This window comes from Carica papaya, chromosome 8 (genome assembly GCF_054855325.1).
Source record: "Carica papaya isolate Zhongbai chromosome 8, ASM5485532v1, whole genome shotgun sequence".
NCBI lineage: Eukaryota > Viridiplantae > Streptophyta > Magnoliopsida > Brassicales > Caricaceae > Carica > Carica papaya.
This window is the reverse complement of record NC_142316.1, coordinates 643,660-658,005: the sequence shown is the minus strand read 5'-3', so window position 1 is coordinate 658,005 and position 14,346 is coordinate 643,660. Positions and strand designations below refer to the sequence as shown.

At 31.9% G+C, this 14,346-nt stretch overlaps 1 protein-coding gene across 3 annotated transcripts in view; it reads left to right on the top strand.

The window, feature by feature from the left end:
- The first annotated feature begins 3,462 nt into the window (after positions 1–3,462).
- Positions 3,463–14,346, top strand: part of LOC110807520 (plant/protein (DUF810)) — a 43,707-nt gene continuing 32,823 nt past the window's right edge. For 2 of the 3 annotated variants that reach the window (XR_015814164.1, XM_022032660.2), the window contains exons 1-12: positions 3,463–3,629; positions 4,334–4,410; positions 4,506–4,681; positions 4,761–4,825; positions 5,487–5,808; positions 6,290–6,356; positions 6,511–6,661; positions 8,444–8,611; positions 8,705–8,815; positions 11,678–11,887; positions 12,800–12,901; positions 13,010–13,240. Coding sequence is in view for 2 of the 3 variants with exons in the window: in XM_022032660.2 (XP_021888352.2) it covers positions 4,403–4,410; positions 4,506–4,681; positions 4,761–4,825; positions 5,487–5,808; positions 6,290–6,356; positions 6,511–6,661; positions 8,444–8,611; positions 8,705–8,815; positions 11,678–11,887; positions 12,800–12,901; positions 13,010–13,240 (1,611 nt within the window). In the remaining variant the exon portion in view is untranslated. Of the gene's footprint in view, positions 3,630–4,333; positions 4,411–4,505; positions 4,682–4,760; positions 4,826–5,486; positions 5,809–6,289; positions 6,357–6,510; positions 6,662–8,443; positions 8,612–8,704; positions 8,816–11,677; positions 11,888–12,799; positions 12,902–13,009; positions 13,241–14,346 lie in introns of those variants that run through there. The other variant, XM_022032661.2, reaches the window with a different exon arrangement.

The window sequence follows — 14,346 nt, the reverse complement described above, 5'->3', positions numbered from 1 at the left end:
ACCAACAAAATCAAAAGTCAACCTAATGTCATATGTAATAAATATACAAACATAGTCCTATTTTTTTACTCAGTAATTTTTTGATAAATAACTAGCTTTTGAATTAAGTATTAAAATAATTAAATATTGAATCTCATATAATCGTAATAATAATATTATCATATATTTAAATTATTTATAAAATATTTTATTTATTGTTCGGTAAATATCATATTTTAAATCAATTAATATAGTATTTTATTAATTTATTATAACTAACGATTATTATAAAATATATATAAATATAAATACATGTATCAACTATGGTTATTGATGAATAAATGCAATTACTTATATTTTTATCTTCTATTAACTCTCTCCAATTTTTTTTTTCGGTTTCTTTTATAATTGAGTTAGTCAATAATATTACTCAGTACATGCAATGATAGTAAAATTCTTAAACAGTTTTATCCATAAGTATTATAACATCAGGATAAATTTAAACTATATATATTAATAATTTTTAAAAAATTAATCAAGAGTTTTATAAACAAGTTACAGATAAATAATCCATAATATCGACATATAAAATCAAAAAATATAATACATGTAACTTATCATATGTTAATTGATAAAAGTTAAAGTTTTATGTTAAAATAAAATATATATATAAATTGACATTATTAATAATATTGGTCATAATTATTTGAAATAGTGTAAAATAAATTTTTTATTTTTGTAACTTTTTTATATGAAATAGTTTAAGAATAAATTCATACTTATGATATCGAAATAATCTATCTACCAAATAGTGCTGATACAAATTATTTTTTTATGTTACTACGTTAAGTAAATAATTCGATTATATCAAATATAATTATAGTTTTAATAAGAAAAAATGTATGTGTTTAAATCAATTAAAGTTGTTAATAAATTATAGATTTATATAAGTTATCTCTCTCACATTATATTATTATATTTTAAAATTATATATAACATGTGAACAAGTGACGATATCAATTTCTATTTGTATTATCATTTTTTTCTGATGTAATTTTATATTATTAAAAATTATGACAATGTAATATTGATGTAATTTGTTAAATTTATTATTAAATTTTAATAGCATGGAGTAGAACGATATAATTTTGAAATAAAACATATCAAAATTTAAACTATTACATATTTCAGATATTTTATTTATTATATAATTAAGTTCTAACTCATTTGAATAATTATTATTTTTTAAAAAAATTATTAACAAAATTGATTATAAATATATAAATTATAAATTATTTAAATGTTGAATAGTTAAGAAAATTAAATAAATAAATGATTTAGATTAGTAAATGTTAATATATTATATTATATATTTTAAAATCATATTGACCGGTCTGAATCGGAACCGATTTTTTCAATCCGCAATTATAGATCAAAGATCGTTCCGACATTATTTGGACCAGTCTTGACCTTATAATACACACCACGAAAGGGACTAAATTGATTATAGCACTAAAAATATGTCTTTAATTTTAAAAATTCAAAACTCTAAGGACCAATTTGAAAATACATGTAAAAATTGTTTTGGAGGTCGAACGTGCCATTGATACGACCGGCATCAATGGTACGTATGGTAATATCGAAGAAAACAATCGAATTTTTAGGGTTTGGAGGTCGAACGTGCCATTCCACGCTTCCTCCTCCCCCTGCCACCTCGGATGTACAGCGTTTCCTCTTGACGCCATCGATATTTGATTCTCCGCCTACTCGCTCCTTCTCCACTAATTTATACTGTAAGGAATAAATGTCACTACATCCACGGTCCCAACTTTATAGTATACACATTTTTCCTGAATAACCAATAAAATCAAAAGTCAACCTAATGTCATATGTAATAAATATACAAACATAGTCCTATATTTTTTACTCGCTAATTTTTTGATAAATAAGTAGCTTTTCAATTATGTATTAAAATAATTAAATATTGAATCTCATATAATCGTAATAACAAATTTATCATATATTTAAATTTTTTATAAAATATTTTGTTTATTGTTCGGTAAATATCATATTTTAAATCAATCAATATAATATTTTATTAATTTATTATAACTAACGATTATTATAAAATATATATAAATATAAATACATGTATCAACTATGGTTATTGATGAATAAATGCAATTACTTATATTTTCATCTTCTATTAACTCTCTCCAATTTTTTTTTTCGGTTTCTTTTATAATTGAGTTAGTCAATAATATTACTCTGTACATGCAATGATAGTAAAATTTTTAAACAGTTTCATCCATAAATATTATAACATCGAGATAATTTTAAACTATATATATTAATAATTTTAAAAAATTAATCAAGAGTCTTATGAACAAGTTACGGATAAGTAATCCATAATATCGACATATAAAATCAAGAAATATAATACATGTAACTTATCATATGTTAATCGAAAAAAGTTAAAATTTTCTACTAAAATAAAAGATATATAAATTGACATTATTAATAACACTAGTAATTATTATTTAAAATAGTGTAAAATAAATTTTTTATTTTTGTAACTTTTTTATATGAAATAGTTTAAGAATAAATTCATAGTTATGTTATCGAAATAATCTATCTACTAAACAGTGCTGATACAAATTATTTTTTTTATATTACTGCGTTAAGTAAATAATTCGATTATATAAAAAATAATTATAATTTTAATAAGAAAAAAATTATGTGTTTAAGTCAATTAACGTTGTTAATAGATTATAGATTTATGTAAGTTAAATCTCTCACATTATATTATTATATTTTAAAATTATATATAACATGTGAACAAGTGATGATGTCAATATTTTTTGTATTATTAAATTTGTAGTAATATAATCTTATATTATTTAAAATTATGACGATATAATATTAATATAATTTGTTAAGTTTATTATATAATTTTAATAGTATGGAGTAGAACGGTATAATTTTGAAATAAAACATAATAAAATTTAAACAATTACATATTTAAAATATTTTATTTATTGTATAATTAAGTTCTAACTCATTTGAATAATTATTTTTTTATTTATTTAAAAAATTATTAACAAAATTAATTATATATATATAAATTATAAATTATTTAAATGTTGAATAATTAAAAAAATTAAATAAATAAATAATTTAGATTAGTAAATATTAATACATTATGTTATATATTTTAAAATCACGTTGACCGGTCTGAACCGGAACCGATTTTTTCAATCTGCAATTATAGACCAAAGACCGTTCTGATATTATTTGGACCAGTCTTGACCATATAATACACATCACGAAAGGGACTAAATTGATTATAGTACTAAAAATATGTCTTTAATTTTAAAAATTTAAAACTCTAAGGACCAATTTGAAAATACATGTAAAAGTTGAAAAGACTAAATATAAAATTAGCCTTAAAAAAATATATAATACTTCTTTTGAAGACAGAGATATTTTAACAAAAAAAAAAGGGAAAGAAGAAAGACATTCAAAACTCGTTTATCGGATCATTTTTCTATTTCTCCTCGTCTCAGATCTTCTCCTCAGCTCTTTCTCTGCCAGAGATTACCAGTGGTCTTCAGAACTAACGGTTTCAGTTGAATCCTTCGTTTTCAAAGGTTTTTGACTTATTTAAGCTCTGCCATTGACACTTCTCTTTCTTTCTCCATCTCCCGCTCAACAAGATCTCTGCACTTTCATTTCAAATTTTCTTCAAGAATCTTCTTGATTTTATGTGATTAAGATGTCCTACACTCACTAATTACTTCATTTATGTCTTAATTATGACTCCGTCGACGCATTTTCCACTCTGGTTAGTTTCATTTACTTTTTTTTAAAGTTGTATTGTTACCTTTCTGAGTTGCGGACGCTGAGGATGGAGTATAGAGGGAAGAGAATTCAAGAGCTAATGCCTTGTTAGTTTGCGAAGAAAGCTGAGTGAATGGATAAGGAAGGAAATGGATTTAGTGACTTGATTTGTTGAGTTGCTCCTGTGGCATGGTAGATAAGTTACGTAAAAGTTTGTGGAGTGGATGTTTAAGTGCCTAAGTGTTTTGGTTTCCTTTGATTTTCGTGGGAGGCAAACGGATCTGGTGTTGAATTGTTGAGGAAACTACTTGTTCGACTTAAGATGCATTTCTTTCTTCTCAGATTTTATGTTTTTCTTCTTAAGCGGCATTACAACCATTTTACACTTTTTATTTTTAAAAAACAATGTAATATGCGATTTTGCCTTTTCATTTGCTGGTATATTCGCTTTTCTCGCGCAGTCACAATAATTTGCGGAACAATGACTGACTTTGCCTTTATGTTTTTCCGGCAGGGGACGTAGTATTATTTGATGATCAATTTTAGTCTGAAGAGCTGATTTGAGCTAGTGTTTGAGCTAGTCATGGAAGAGTACGTTTCACCTCATTATTAAGCTCCTTAGTGTTAAATAACCACTTTCTGATTTTAATTGTCTTACTGTAACCACTTTCATTATATACATGCAGGGAAAATTCTATTGAGCTTTTACAACGATACCGACGGGATAGGAGAGTACTCTTAGATTTTATTCTTTCAGGGAGCTTAATTAAGAAGGTTGTAATGCCGCCTGGAGCCGTCACGCTTGATGATGTGGACTTGGATCAAGTCAGTATTGATTATGTCCTTAGTTGTGCCAAAAAAGGTGGTACAAATTTTTCTTTTGCTTTCTTCTGGTAACCGAATCTGGAATTCCCTTATGTGATTGTTTCTTGTAAATATAGGTGGAATGCTCGAACTCTCTGAAGCTATTAGGGATTATCATGACCATACTGGCTTACCACAAATGGTAAGCAAATCTTGTTTAAGAGTTAATTTCTGTTTCTTTCCATTCACTAGACCATATCAATTTTGTGTGCAGAGTCGTGGGCATTGCCTTGAACCAAATGTTGGCACATTTTCATCTTCAGTTTTGAGAAAATTTTAAGCATATACAATTGTGTCAATTATTTTATCAAATTCACCACTTGGCTATTAATGTTCACAAATAATTTTTAATTAAAAAATTAAGGCAATAGAAGAAGGGCTTTCAGAAATATTGTGATGATCAGTTTTTCTTTTCGATAGAAAAGAAGAAATTTTGTTGAGAAAAGAAGATACTGATTGGGAGGATTAGATATCCTCCAAAACAAACAAAGAACCAAAGGAATGAAAAGAGAGAAGAACTAGCTAAGTTGTAGAAAGAATAACCAGCTAATCTCTATACAAAATAGATTGGCAAACGTCTTCAAAACATCTATGGGCCTTCGCCCAAACAGAGGGGCCATCAAGATTGTTAACAGTTCAAAATAGTATGTCATGTTGTCATCTAAGCCGAGGCATAATCAAATCTTCATCCTGTATTTTCTTGAATAAAAATCTTCATCCTGTATATTCATATATATTTATATTTTGTGGTTTGCTGTCAATTTTAAGGCTTAATCTCTTTTTTTTTTTGGGTCTTATTTCAGAATAGTGTGGGTTCTGCAGATGAATTTTTTTTAGTTACAACTCCTGAATCTTCAGGGTCACCACCTAAACGCGCCCCACCGCCTATCCCTGTTTCAAGACCAACACCAACTCCTTTACCATCTGCTTTTGCACTATCACCTGCTGTATCAGCTGTACCAATATCTGAATCTTTTGATTCTATACAAGTTCAAGAGCTTACTGTGGATGATATTGAGGGTTTTGAGGATGATGATATTGAAGAAGTTAATAGCATCAGAATTTCAAGACGGAATGCAAATGATGCTGCTGATCTGGTCCTGAAGGTGCCTTCTTTTGCCACAGGTAAACAGTTGATTTGACATTATTAGGTAATTGGATTTATTTTGCCTTGTGGGATTGCCAAGAAAGTTAAGGGGAAGATTTTGAAAATGGTGGAGCCTTTGATCTTGGATTTTAATGTCTGAAAGTTTCTGAGGACTGACAATACTCTGTGTATCTTTTATTTGCTTGGACCTCCAAGGTTAACTCTTGCCATGTACTACTGGCACCATATACAGGTAGGTATTCAGTTTTTGTTCTGCTATTCTGTTTTGCTGGTTAGGAGAGAAGGGTTTATAGTCTAGAGATTAGTGACAGAACATGGAATCATTGGTAATTTCATGGAATAAACCAAAGTATGGCTTTGGCATCAGAGCTACATGACCACTTTATGCGTTTGCATTTTTATGGAAAATAGTGTACTATTTTATGTAGAATCTCAAGTATTTTGTGAATTTACAATGCATGCTGCTGTCTTTGAAAAGATCATATTTACTGTTATCAGGCATCACAGATGATGATCTTCGTGAGACTGCATATGAAGTCCTTTTGGCATGTGCTGGGGCATCTGGGTATGCTTGCCCTATCTGTTTTACTTTGAAGATTATCTTCTTTTCTTTGATTGATGTCAGTGAACTATTAATAGTGCAAATGAAGTCTTCTTCTCATCTTTATAATTTGCTGCCTATCTCCCTGTTCTTGTTTTCTTCTTTCTTCTATGCACAGGGGCCTTATTGTACCATCAAAAGAAAAAAGGAAGGATAAAAGGTCTAAGTTGATCAAGAAGCTTGGACGTAGTAGAAGTGAAAGTGTCCGTCAGTCTCAAAGTGCAACTGGATTGGTTGGTTTGTTGGAAACCATGCGAGTCCAACTGGAGGTATCTCTTTCTTTCTCTATCTTGGGTGTTCTGCAAACTTTACCTCCTAGCTCCTGTAACAGGTGCTAGGATCTGATCAGAAAATTTTCAAATGCTTTCTTTATATGATGCACAAAGATTTAGCAGTCTCTTTTTTTTTTCTTTGTGCAGATTAAACTAGATAAAAGTGAGCATCTTTAAGGCATAATTCTTTATGATAGTTGTTTCCATTTATTTATTTATTTAATTATTTTTTCCTATAGTTCCAAGAAGTGAGAGGGTTAAGCTTTGTTTTTTTTTTTCACTTTCATTTATTTATTGATTTACTCATTGTTAAAATGAAATAAGCATATCCCTATATCACACTTTGTCAAGAAATTAACACAAGATAAGGATGGAAATTCAGTAAGAAGGATAGATCAACAAATTCTCGAAAGTTTTTTTTTTTTTTTACCGAAAATTTCAGTTTGGGGAACAAACCAAATCTCTTTATCTTGTTCTGGTGTTCTGTTTTACACAGAGACTGGCTGGTTATTCTTTTTTGATTTTTGCCCATTGGCTATTCTTTATGTGTTTCTGCATTATAAGGTGGCTTGGGTGGTTTGGACTAGACCTTTTTCCTCAATTCGGATAAGCTTGGTTTTTCCTCCCCAAACGTGGAGATTTCTTTTCTCCATTTTTATGTGGTCTTGGGAAAACTAAGGCACATTCCATGTTCTGGAGGGGCTAATTTGCTGGTTTTTGGGTGTTTTGGTTGGAGAGGAATGCAAGAATTTTCGGCCAGCATTGTAATTCTGTAAATGTTATTTGGGAATAGGATTATGTACATAGGGTCGAGATACATATTTATTAGGGGTTCTTCTTTCTATCCTACTGGAGGATTGGGTTGTGATCTTGTATTGGCACATTCTTTCCTTGTTTTTTTCGGTTAGTTTTCTTAATTTTTTCTCCTCTATGGTGGATGCTTCTAGTTTTTATTTCTTCTAATATTATTTCTTCTTTTTCAATAGAAAATATTTATTTTGAATTAAAGAAAGATCATATTCTTGGTTGCCTCTTCAACCAGCAAAAGGGCACTCATCTATTCTGCTGCTGATGGTGTTTCAAATAGCTGTTTTGGTGTCAAAGTTGTTGTGGCTAGTCTCTTTTGGTGGTTAACTTGAACCCGTAGTTGTTCATTATCTGTTATTTAATCTTGCTTGTTATTTAAGTCGTAATATCTGGAAAACGTAGACCCTTTGTTTTTGTGAGCTCCGTTGTGGTTTCTTTTCCTAACCTATGTATCTATACAATTAAAAAAAGGACAGTAATAAGCTTCTCAGTATTATTCCAATTTTGTTTTCTAACTGTCTAATCCTATTGATCTGTAACATGTTTTTTTAGAAACACAAATAGGATTTAACTATTTTTACTATGAACAAGTAGTTTCAAGATAATTCACAATTTGTCTGAGAATTAGAACTTTAAAATCTTTATCCATATCATCAACAACTATTACTTTGCAATTAATGTGAAATAATTTCATTAACATTTTATTGATGAATATAATTATTATATTATTGTACTGATATGGGGGCAATACTTTTCAGTCTCTTGCATTTTGTTCTGTTAAGATTAAATAGTAGTATTGTCACCATCTGTGTAGAGGAGAAGATTTTTTTGTCCTTTTCTATCAATCCTGAATCAGAGCAATGTTGATCCTTTCTTTTATTGTTATTATTATTATTATTAGTTTTCATAAAAACAACTAACTAATCGTATGTAGTGCATGTTTACTGATAGCTAGTTTATGTATGAGTTCAGATTTCTGAGGCCATGGATATTAGGACAAGACAGGGCTTGCTGAATGCGCTTGCAGGGAAAGTTGGAAAAAGAATGGATACCCTACTGATTCCTCTGGAATTGTTATGTTGTACTTCACGCACAGAATTTTCCGATAAGAAAGCATATATACGGTGGCAAAAAAGGCAGGTGAGTCCTGTCCAGTTCTCATGTCTATTTTTATTGTTTAAATTGGAATAGTGGTGATAAGTGTTTTCTACCTTTGATGTTGTTTTGCTGCAGTTAAACATGTTAGCAGAGGGACTTATTAATCATCCTGCAGTTGGATTTGGTGAGGCTGGGCGCAAGGCCAGTGAGTTGAGGAATCTTTTGCTGAAGATTGAAGAATCTGAGGTATCTGTGTCACTCTTTTGGTATTGTTAAATGGTTTACTCTGATCTTATGACAATGAGGTCTCACTGAAATGTAAACGGCCAATATGCCATTTGGATTGGTTTTCTGTAGAATCCATGGTACATTTTTTTGAAATAGAATCCACGGTATATAAATTGAACTATTTTTTTCTTTGAGAGAAAAAGGGAAAGTATTATACATGAAGGCACTAACGGTTGCTGCCCATGTACATCATAAAAAAAAAATTTATATAAATACTCAATCAATATGTCAATGGTATCCCCAAGTTCATCTCCTTTAAGGAATTGGAGGATCTTTAACTAGATATGTAATCGATGAAACTTGTGGTCCCTAAATGTAGCCATTTAACAGTCAATATCCTCTTACACTCTCTGATTTCTTTCTTTTCAAGGGGACAAGAATATGGCATGGGATGAGATAGAAACTTATTTTTGCTCTTGCAGCCAACGAACCTTTCTCAAGCCAACATTTCTGCCTGAATACACCCACTCACCACCCAAGAAATTCCCATAAAACTAAGAGCTGAATCTCATAGCCTTCTCCTCTGAGGGCATCATAAAAGAAGATGGTTATGGGATTTGTTATCCAGCTACAAAGTGGGAACCTTCTAACAATGATGCAACTCCTTTTTCTCAAATTGTCTATGGTTAAGATACGATCCCCAAGAGGCTTCTCAAACATAGATGACAACACGAGACTGAGGCTTTGCATGTCTATATGGGCTTCCAGAGAAAACCATCCTGGATTCTTGAGTAGAGAGAGCATAGTAATAGGATTTCACTGTGAAAGTTCTACTTTTTGTCAACTTCATGCTAGTATGATCCTTCATAGTAGAGATAAGAAAGAATGATTTCAAAGCAGCAAAAAGATTTTCAAGTCCTCTATTTCCTCCTTGGACCCAAGAGACTTGTGGATAGACTCATCCACCTTTCCTCATTGGACCAAGTATCGGGTTCTTAGTTAGTGTCCTAAGCCAATTCATACATGGCCCAATTAAGGAACACATAGAGGCTGTGTAGAGGATTTTGAGATACCTCAAGGTGACCCTAGGAAGAGGATTAGTTTACAAGAAACAAGTTACCTGGAACATTTCTATTTTTTCTAATGCAAACTAGGTGGGAGATATGAAGGATCGAAGATCCATCTTTGAATACTCTTCCTATTCTTTGGGGAACTTAGGTACTTGGAGAAGCAAAAAAAAGCTGTTGTCTCTAGCTGAAGCTGAATTTATGAAGGTATGTGGATAAAGGGACTTCTAAGTGAATTGGGGATAATCACTACGTTACTTATCAACCTTTACTAGGACAACCAGGCTGCCATTCACGTAGCAAAAAATTCTGTGCATCATGACCGAACAGGCACATAGAAATTTACCGCCATTTCGTTTCAAAGAAAATTGAAAATTCTATAATTCAAGTGATCAACATGCCTTAAAAATCACAAAAATGCTGATATTCTCATTAAAGCCCTTCTAAGAATCACCTTTGGAGAACTCAGTGGCAACTGTGTTTGTTCAATATTTACAACCCAGTTTGAGGGGGAGCCTAGGATTCTAGATTAGGAAAGTGATAATGATGAAGAATTCTATGTAATTCTAGATTTAGTTGACTCTTTAATTATTTGGTACCAGTTATTTAATAATCAGATCCTCCAAGATTTCCTCCTAAACTCTGTCCTTAGCTTTCTGAATTACGGACAGAAAGTTAGGGTTTCTTTGTGTAATCTTACTCCTACATATTGCTGTATTTCTCTTCATCAATATACAACAATAATTCTGAGAAAATACTTCAGAATATTACGGGTCTTAAAATTCAAATTTGGGATTGTATGAGGGGTTGGAGGATTTGGCCTCTTAGTGGTCCTTATGGGACAAGTTCTGAAAGTGTATTAATTAGGGGTGTGATGAGATTTTAAGGTGTATTAGATTGAATATGGACTTTGATCGAAGTGTGAAGTTTTGGGCTAGCTGGGTGGTGCGAAAGGAGGCACTTGTATGCATGTTTCCCTATTCTGTTTTTTCTTTGGAAACTGGGCAGGTGGTGTGGAATGTGAACCTCCCTTGCTATCTTTCCTTATGCGCAGTGGATCACTTGTGGCATGATGAGGTAGGGTGGAATTTTGGTAAGGCTTTCCAGTGTGGAGTTCTTCTACTTGCACCTCAAACACTCTCACCTTGCGTAGTGTGATTTTCCTTCGAAACAAATCTGGTTAGACAGTGAGTTTCAGGGAAACTTGTTTATAATTGCTTTCTTTTATTGTTAGGATGTGAAAGGGTGGATCTCAGGATTGAAAATCTTTGGAAGAGACTAGGGAGGGAAGAATTCTAGTAAAAGGGTTGTTTGTCTAAGGCCACAACTAAGATTCCACACAATTTACTTTTCTGGTATTCCTTCTCTTATTGCCTCTGATGCACAATCCTCTGCTTTCTCAACCTGGAATGAGTTGCTTTTGTGTCTATCAGGATATGCAACGGGCTTATTAGTAGGGTATACTGTGTGATAAAAAGTAGGAAAGGTACTTTTTCTTTTGATAGGGTTAGAGACTTTTGGCTCCAGCTCCTGTGTTTTTTTATGTTCCAGAGTCATGTTTTTGATGCTGACGAAGATTTGGGAGACCTTATAGGTATTTTGACTGAACTATAAATTCTCTCCTTTTGTACATGGGTGGCTCCTCCTTGGTGCCTTGTTTGTAAGAATTCATATTTCTCTTTAAAAATATAAATGATAGTTAATTTATGAGTAAGTTGCTTAAAATGTTATTCGATATCTTTCCTTTGGCTTTGAAACTTAATTCTATCTTTCTTCTTGATCTTATGATTATTATTATTTTTTAAATTATCAGTCTCTCCCATCTTCTACCGGTGAACTCCAGCGGACTGAGTGCTTGAGAGCTCTTAGAGAGACTGCCATTCCACTTGCTGAGAGGCCAGCACGGGGTGATTTAACTGGAGAAGTATGCCATTGGGCCGATGGCTATCATCTAAATGTTAGATTGTATGAAAAATTGCTTCTCAGCGTCTTTGATATGCTAGATGAGGGAAAGCTGACAGAGGTTTGTAAATTTTGTTTATTAAATTGTTATGCTGATATAATATGTTAAAAACCAGAATAAAAATAATTAGTCAAACCCGGCTGAGAGGCACAATGATGCTTCTTGAAGATACCTAGAACCTCCCGCTGTGCAGGGATTTACCAACTCGATTTCTGGGATTTAAATTAGCTCTTTTTGATTCTTCTTTCTTGTGTTTTACACTAACCAACGGGAACTAAGTACTTGTTAAGCTCAATAATAGATCCTAGTAAGTATTTAGATTTCTTGCTGTGTGTTTCCTTGTTGCACTGTTTATCAGCCTTGTATAGGTGAGGCTGTCAATTGGATTCATAATATTAGTGTGGCAATTAATGATATCTGTATGTGACCTTTCAATAATACATGCACCTATGCATAAGTATGCAGTAATACATGCATGTATGCATCTATATGCTGACCTTAAAAAACTCATCCATCTAGCAAGTATCAGAAGTACCAGCAATCATGATGCGTTATTACTACTAACTCATTTGCCAGAATAATATTTGGAGGAAAGCTTAAGTGCTAAAAACAGACATTTTTTTTCTCTTTAGTGTCTGCGCTTGCATGGTTTAAATCGTGCTGGAAGTAAGGTTTTAATTCTTTTCTGAATTTAGTCCAATGTCAACTATTTAGGCTTTTAATATTTCAAAAAAAACTAGTTAGGCTTTTAGTATAATTGGTTGTCCAACTGATCTTTTAACAGTTTCTAATAGCCAAATATGCAATGCTTTAGATGACTATCATACGATTTTGGGTTTTGTTACAAATTTCACAATTGGGGATGTTAATTGCGATATTCTTAAGATTCTATCTGTTTCCTAAACAGATAACAAGACTCATTTTTGTGTTTTGTTTTTTGCTTAATTGGTCTAATTGCAAAGCATTTTCTAGGAAGTGGAAGAAATTCTTGAACTTCTGAAATCAACCTGGCGTGTCTTGGGAATAACAGAGACCATTCATTATACATGCTATGCGTGGGTACTGTTCCGCCAGGTATTACTGACAAACTGGAAATGAAAATTCTTTCTTGATGCAAAATTTGCATTCAGTCACTAAAATTACTGTGGGTTTTTTACAAGTATTTTTTCTTTGTGATTACAGTATGTTATCACTAGTGAGCGAAGAATTATACGCCATACCATTGAGCAGTTGAACAAAATACCATTGAGAGAAGAACGTGGTCCACAAGAGAGGTTACACTTAAAAAGTTTGTACGCAAAAATTGAAGGCGAAGAGGGCTGTCGAGAACTATCTTTCTTACAGTCCTTTTTATCACCTATTCAGAAATGGGCTGATAAACAGCTAGGAGATTACCATCTATACTTCTCTGAGGTTTGGTTGTTGGTGGTTATTTCAAATACATTAGTTTCTGGTAAAACATGTTATATCATTTTTGAGGCCAAACTTTCGTGGAATAAACTAGCATTGGTTGGTTCATGTGAACACCGTCTTTGTGGTTTGTGCTGCCTTTGTTCCCTCCCTCCCACCCCCTGCCGCTCAAAATGGAAAAAGAAAAAAACTGTTACTACTATGTTTATTTCGTTATTTATTTTGTTGCTACTATGGTCTTTCATTTGAATTCTTTTTTTTACTACAACTGCTTTTTTTTTGTTATTGAGTAAATTGTTGACAGGCTAATTGATTACAATTAAAAAAAACTCTCTTTTTGATAGACAAAAACAATATTATTAAAGAATGAAAAGAAACAATAATATTATTAATGATGAAAGAAAATACTAATAGAAGAGGATAATATAGGCTGACATAAAAAAAAAGCAAGAAAGTAAAGGGAAACATAGAGGAAAAGCAGGAGAAATTTATGTAAGACTGCCCCTTCCAAATCATTCTATCTGAAATAGCTTGGTTAGAGGCACACCTCAACAAAAGCCACTTGCCTTAGCCCACAAGGAAGCGCATAGAAATCATTCTATCTGAAATAGTTGGTGTAAAATTAACATCTTGGTTAAAAGTTCTGATATTTTGTTCCGATCACAATACCTGGCTGACAAAGAGTGCCCCTCTGCAAGGCACTTTTTGCTTTTTTTTCTTAACTGACCCAACTGTCTCCAAAAGGTGCAAACAGCTTACTCCTTTTGCTCATCCCTTTTGTTAGTCTTCCCTAAAAGTGCGAGCATCTTTCTTCTGCTCCTTTAATTTTTTTCCTTAGATTCGCTTTCTAACTGTAAGATGTTGCTTTGCACTTGGAAAGCTGTTGTAAGAGATTCATTATGCAACTAGAAAGTCCATGCAACTAGAAAGTCTGTGACTTTACTCCGGCCTTTTCATCTTTGCTCTGAGATTTTATTTTAAACTTTAATTTGCTTTGTCATTGTTGAATTTAATTTGCTCCTTATGTACATTCTTATTCTTACATCTTGAGGAACATGCGGAATTTGCTTGGGCAATACCTAGAGCCACAGTTCAATATCATTATATTC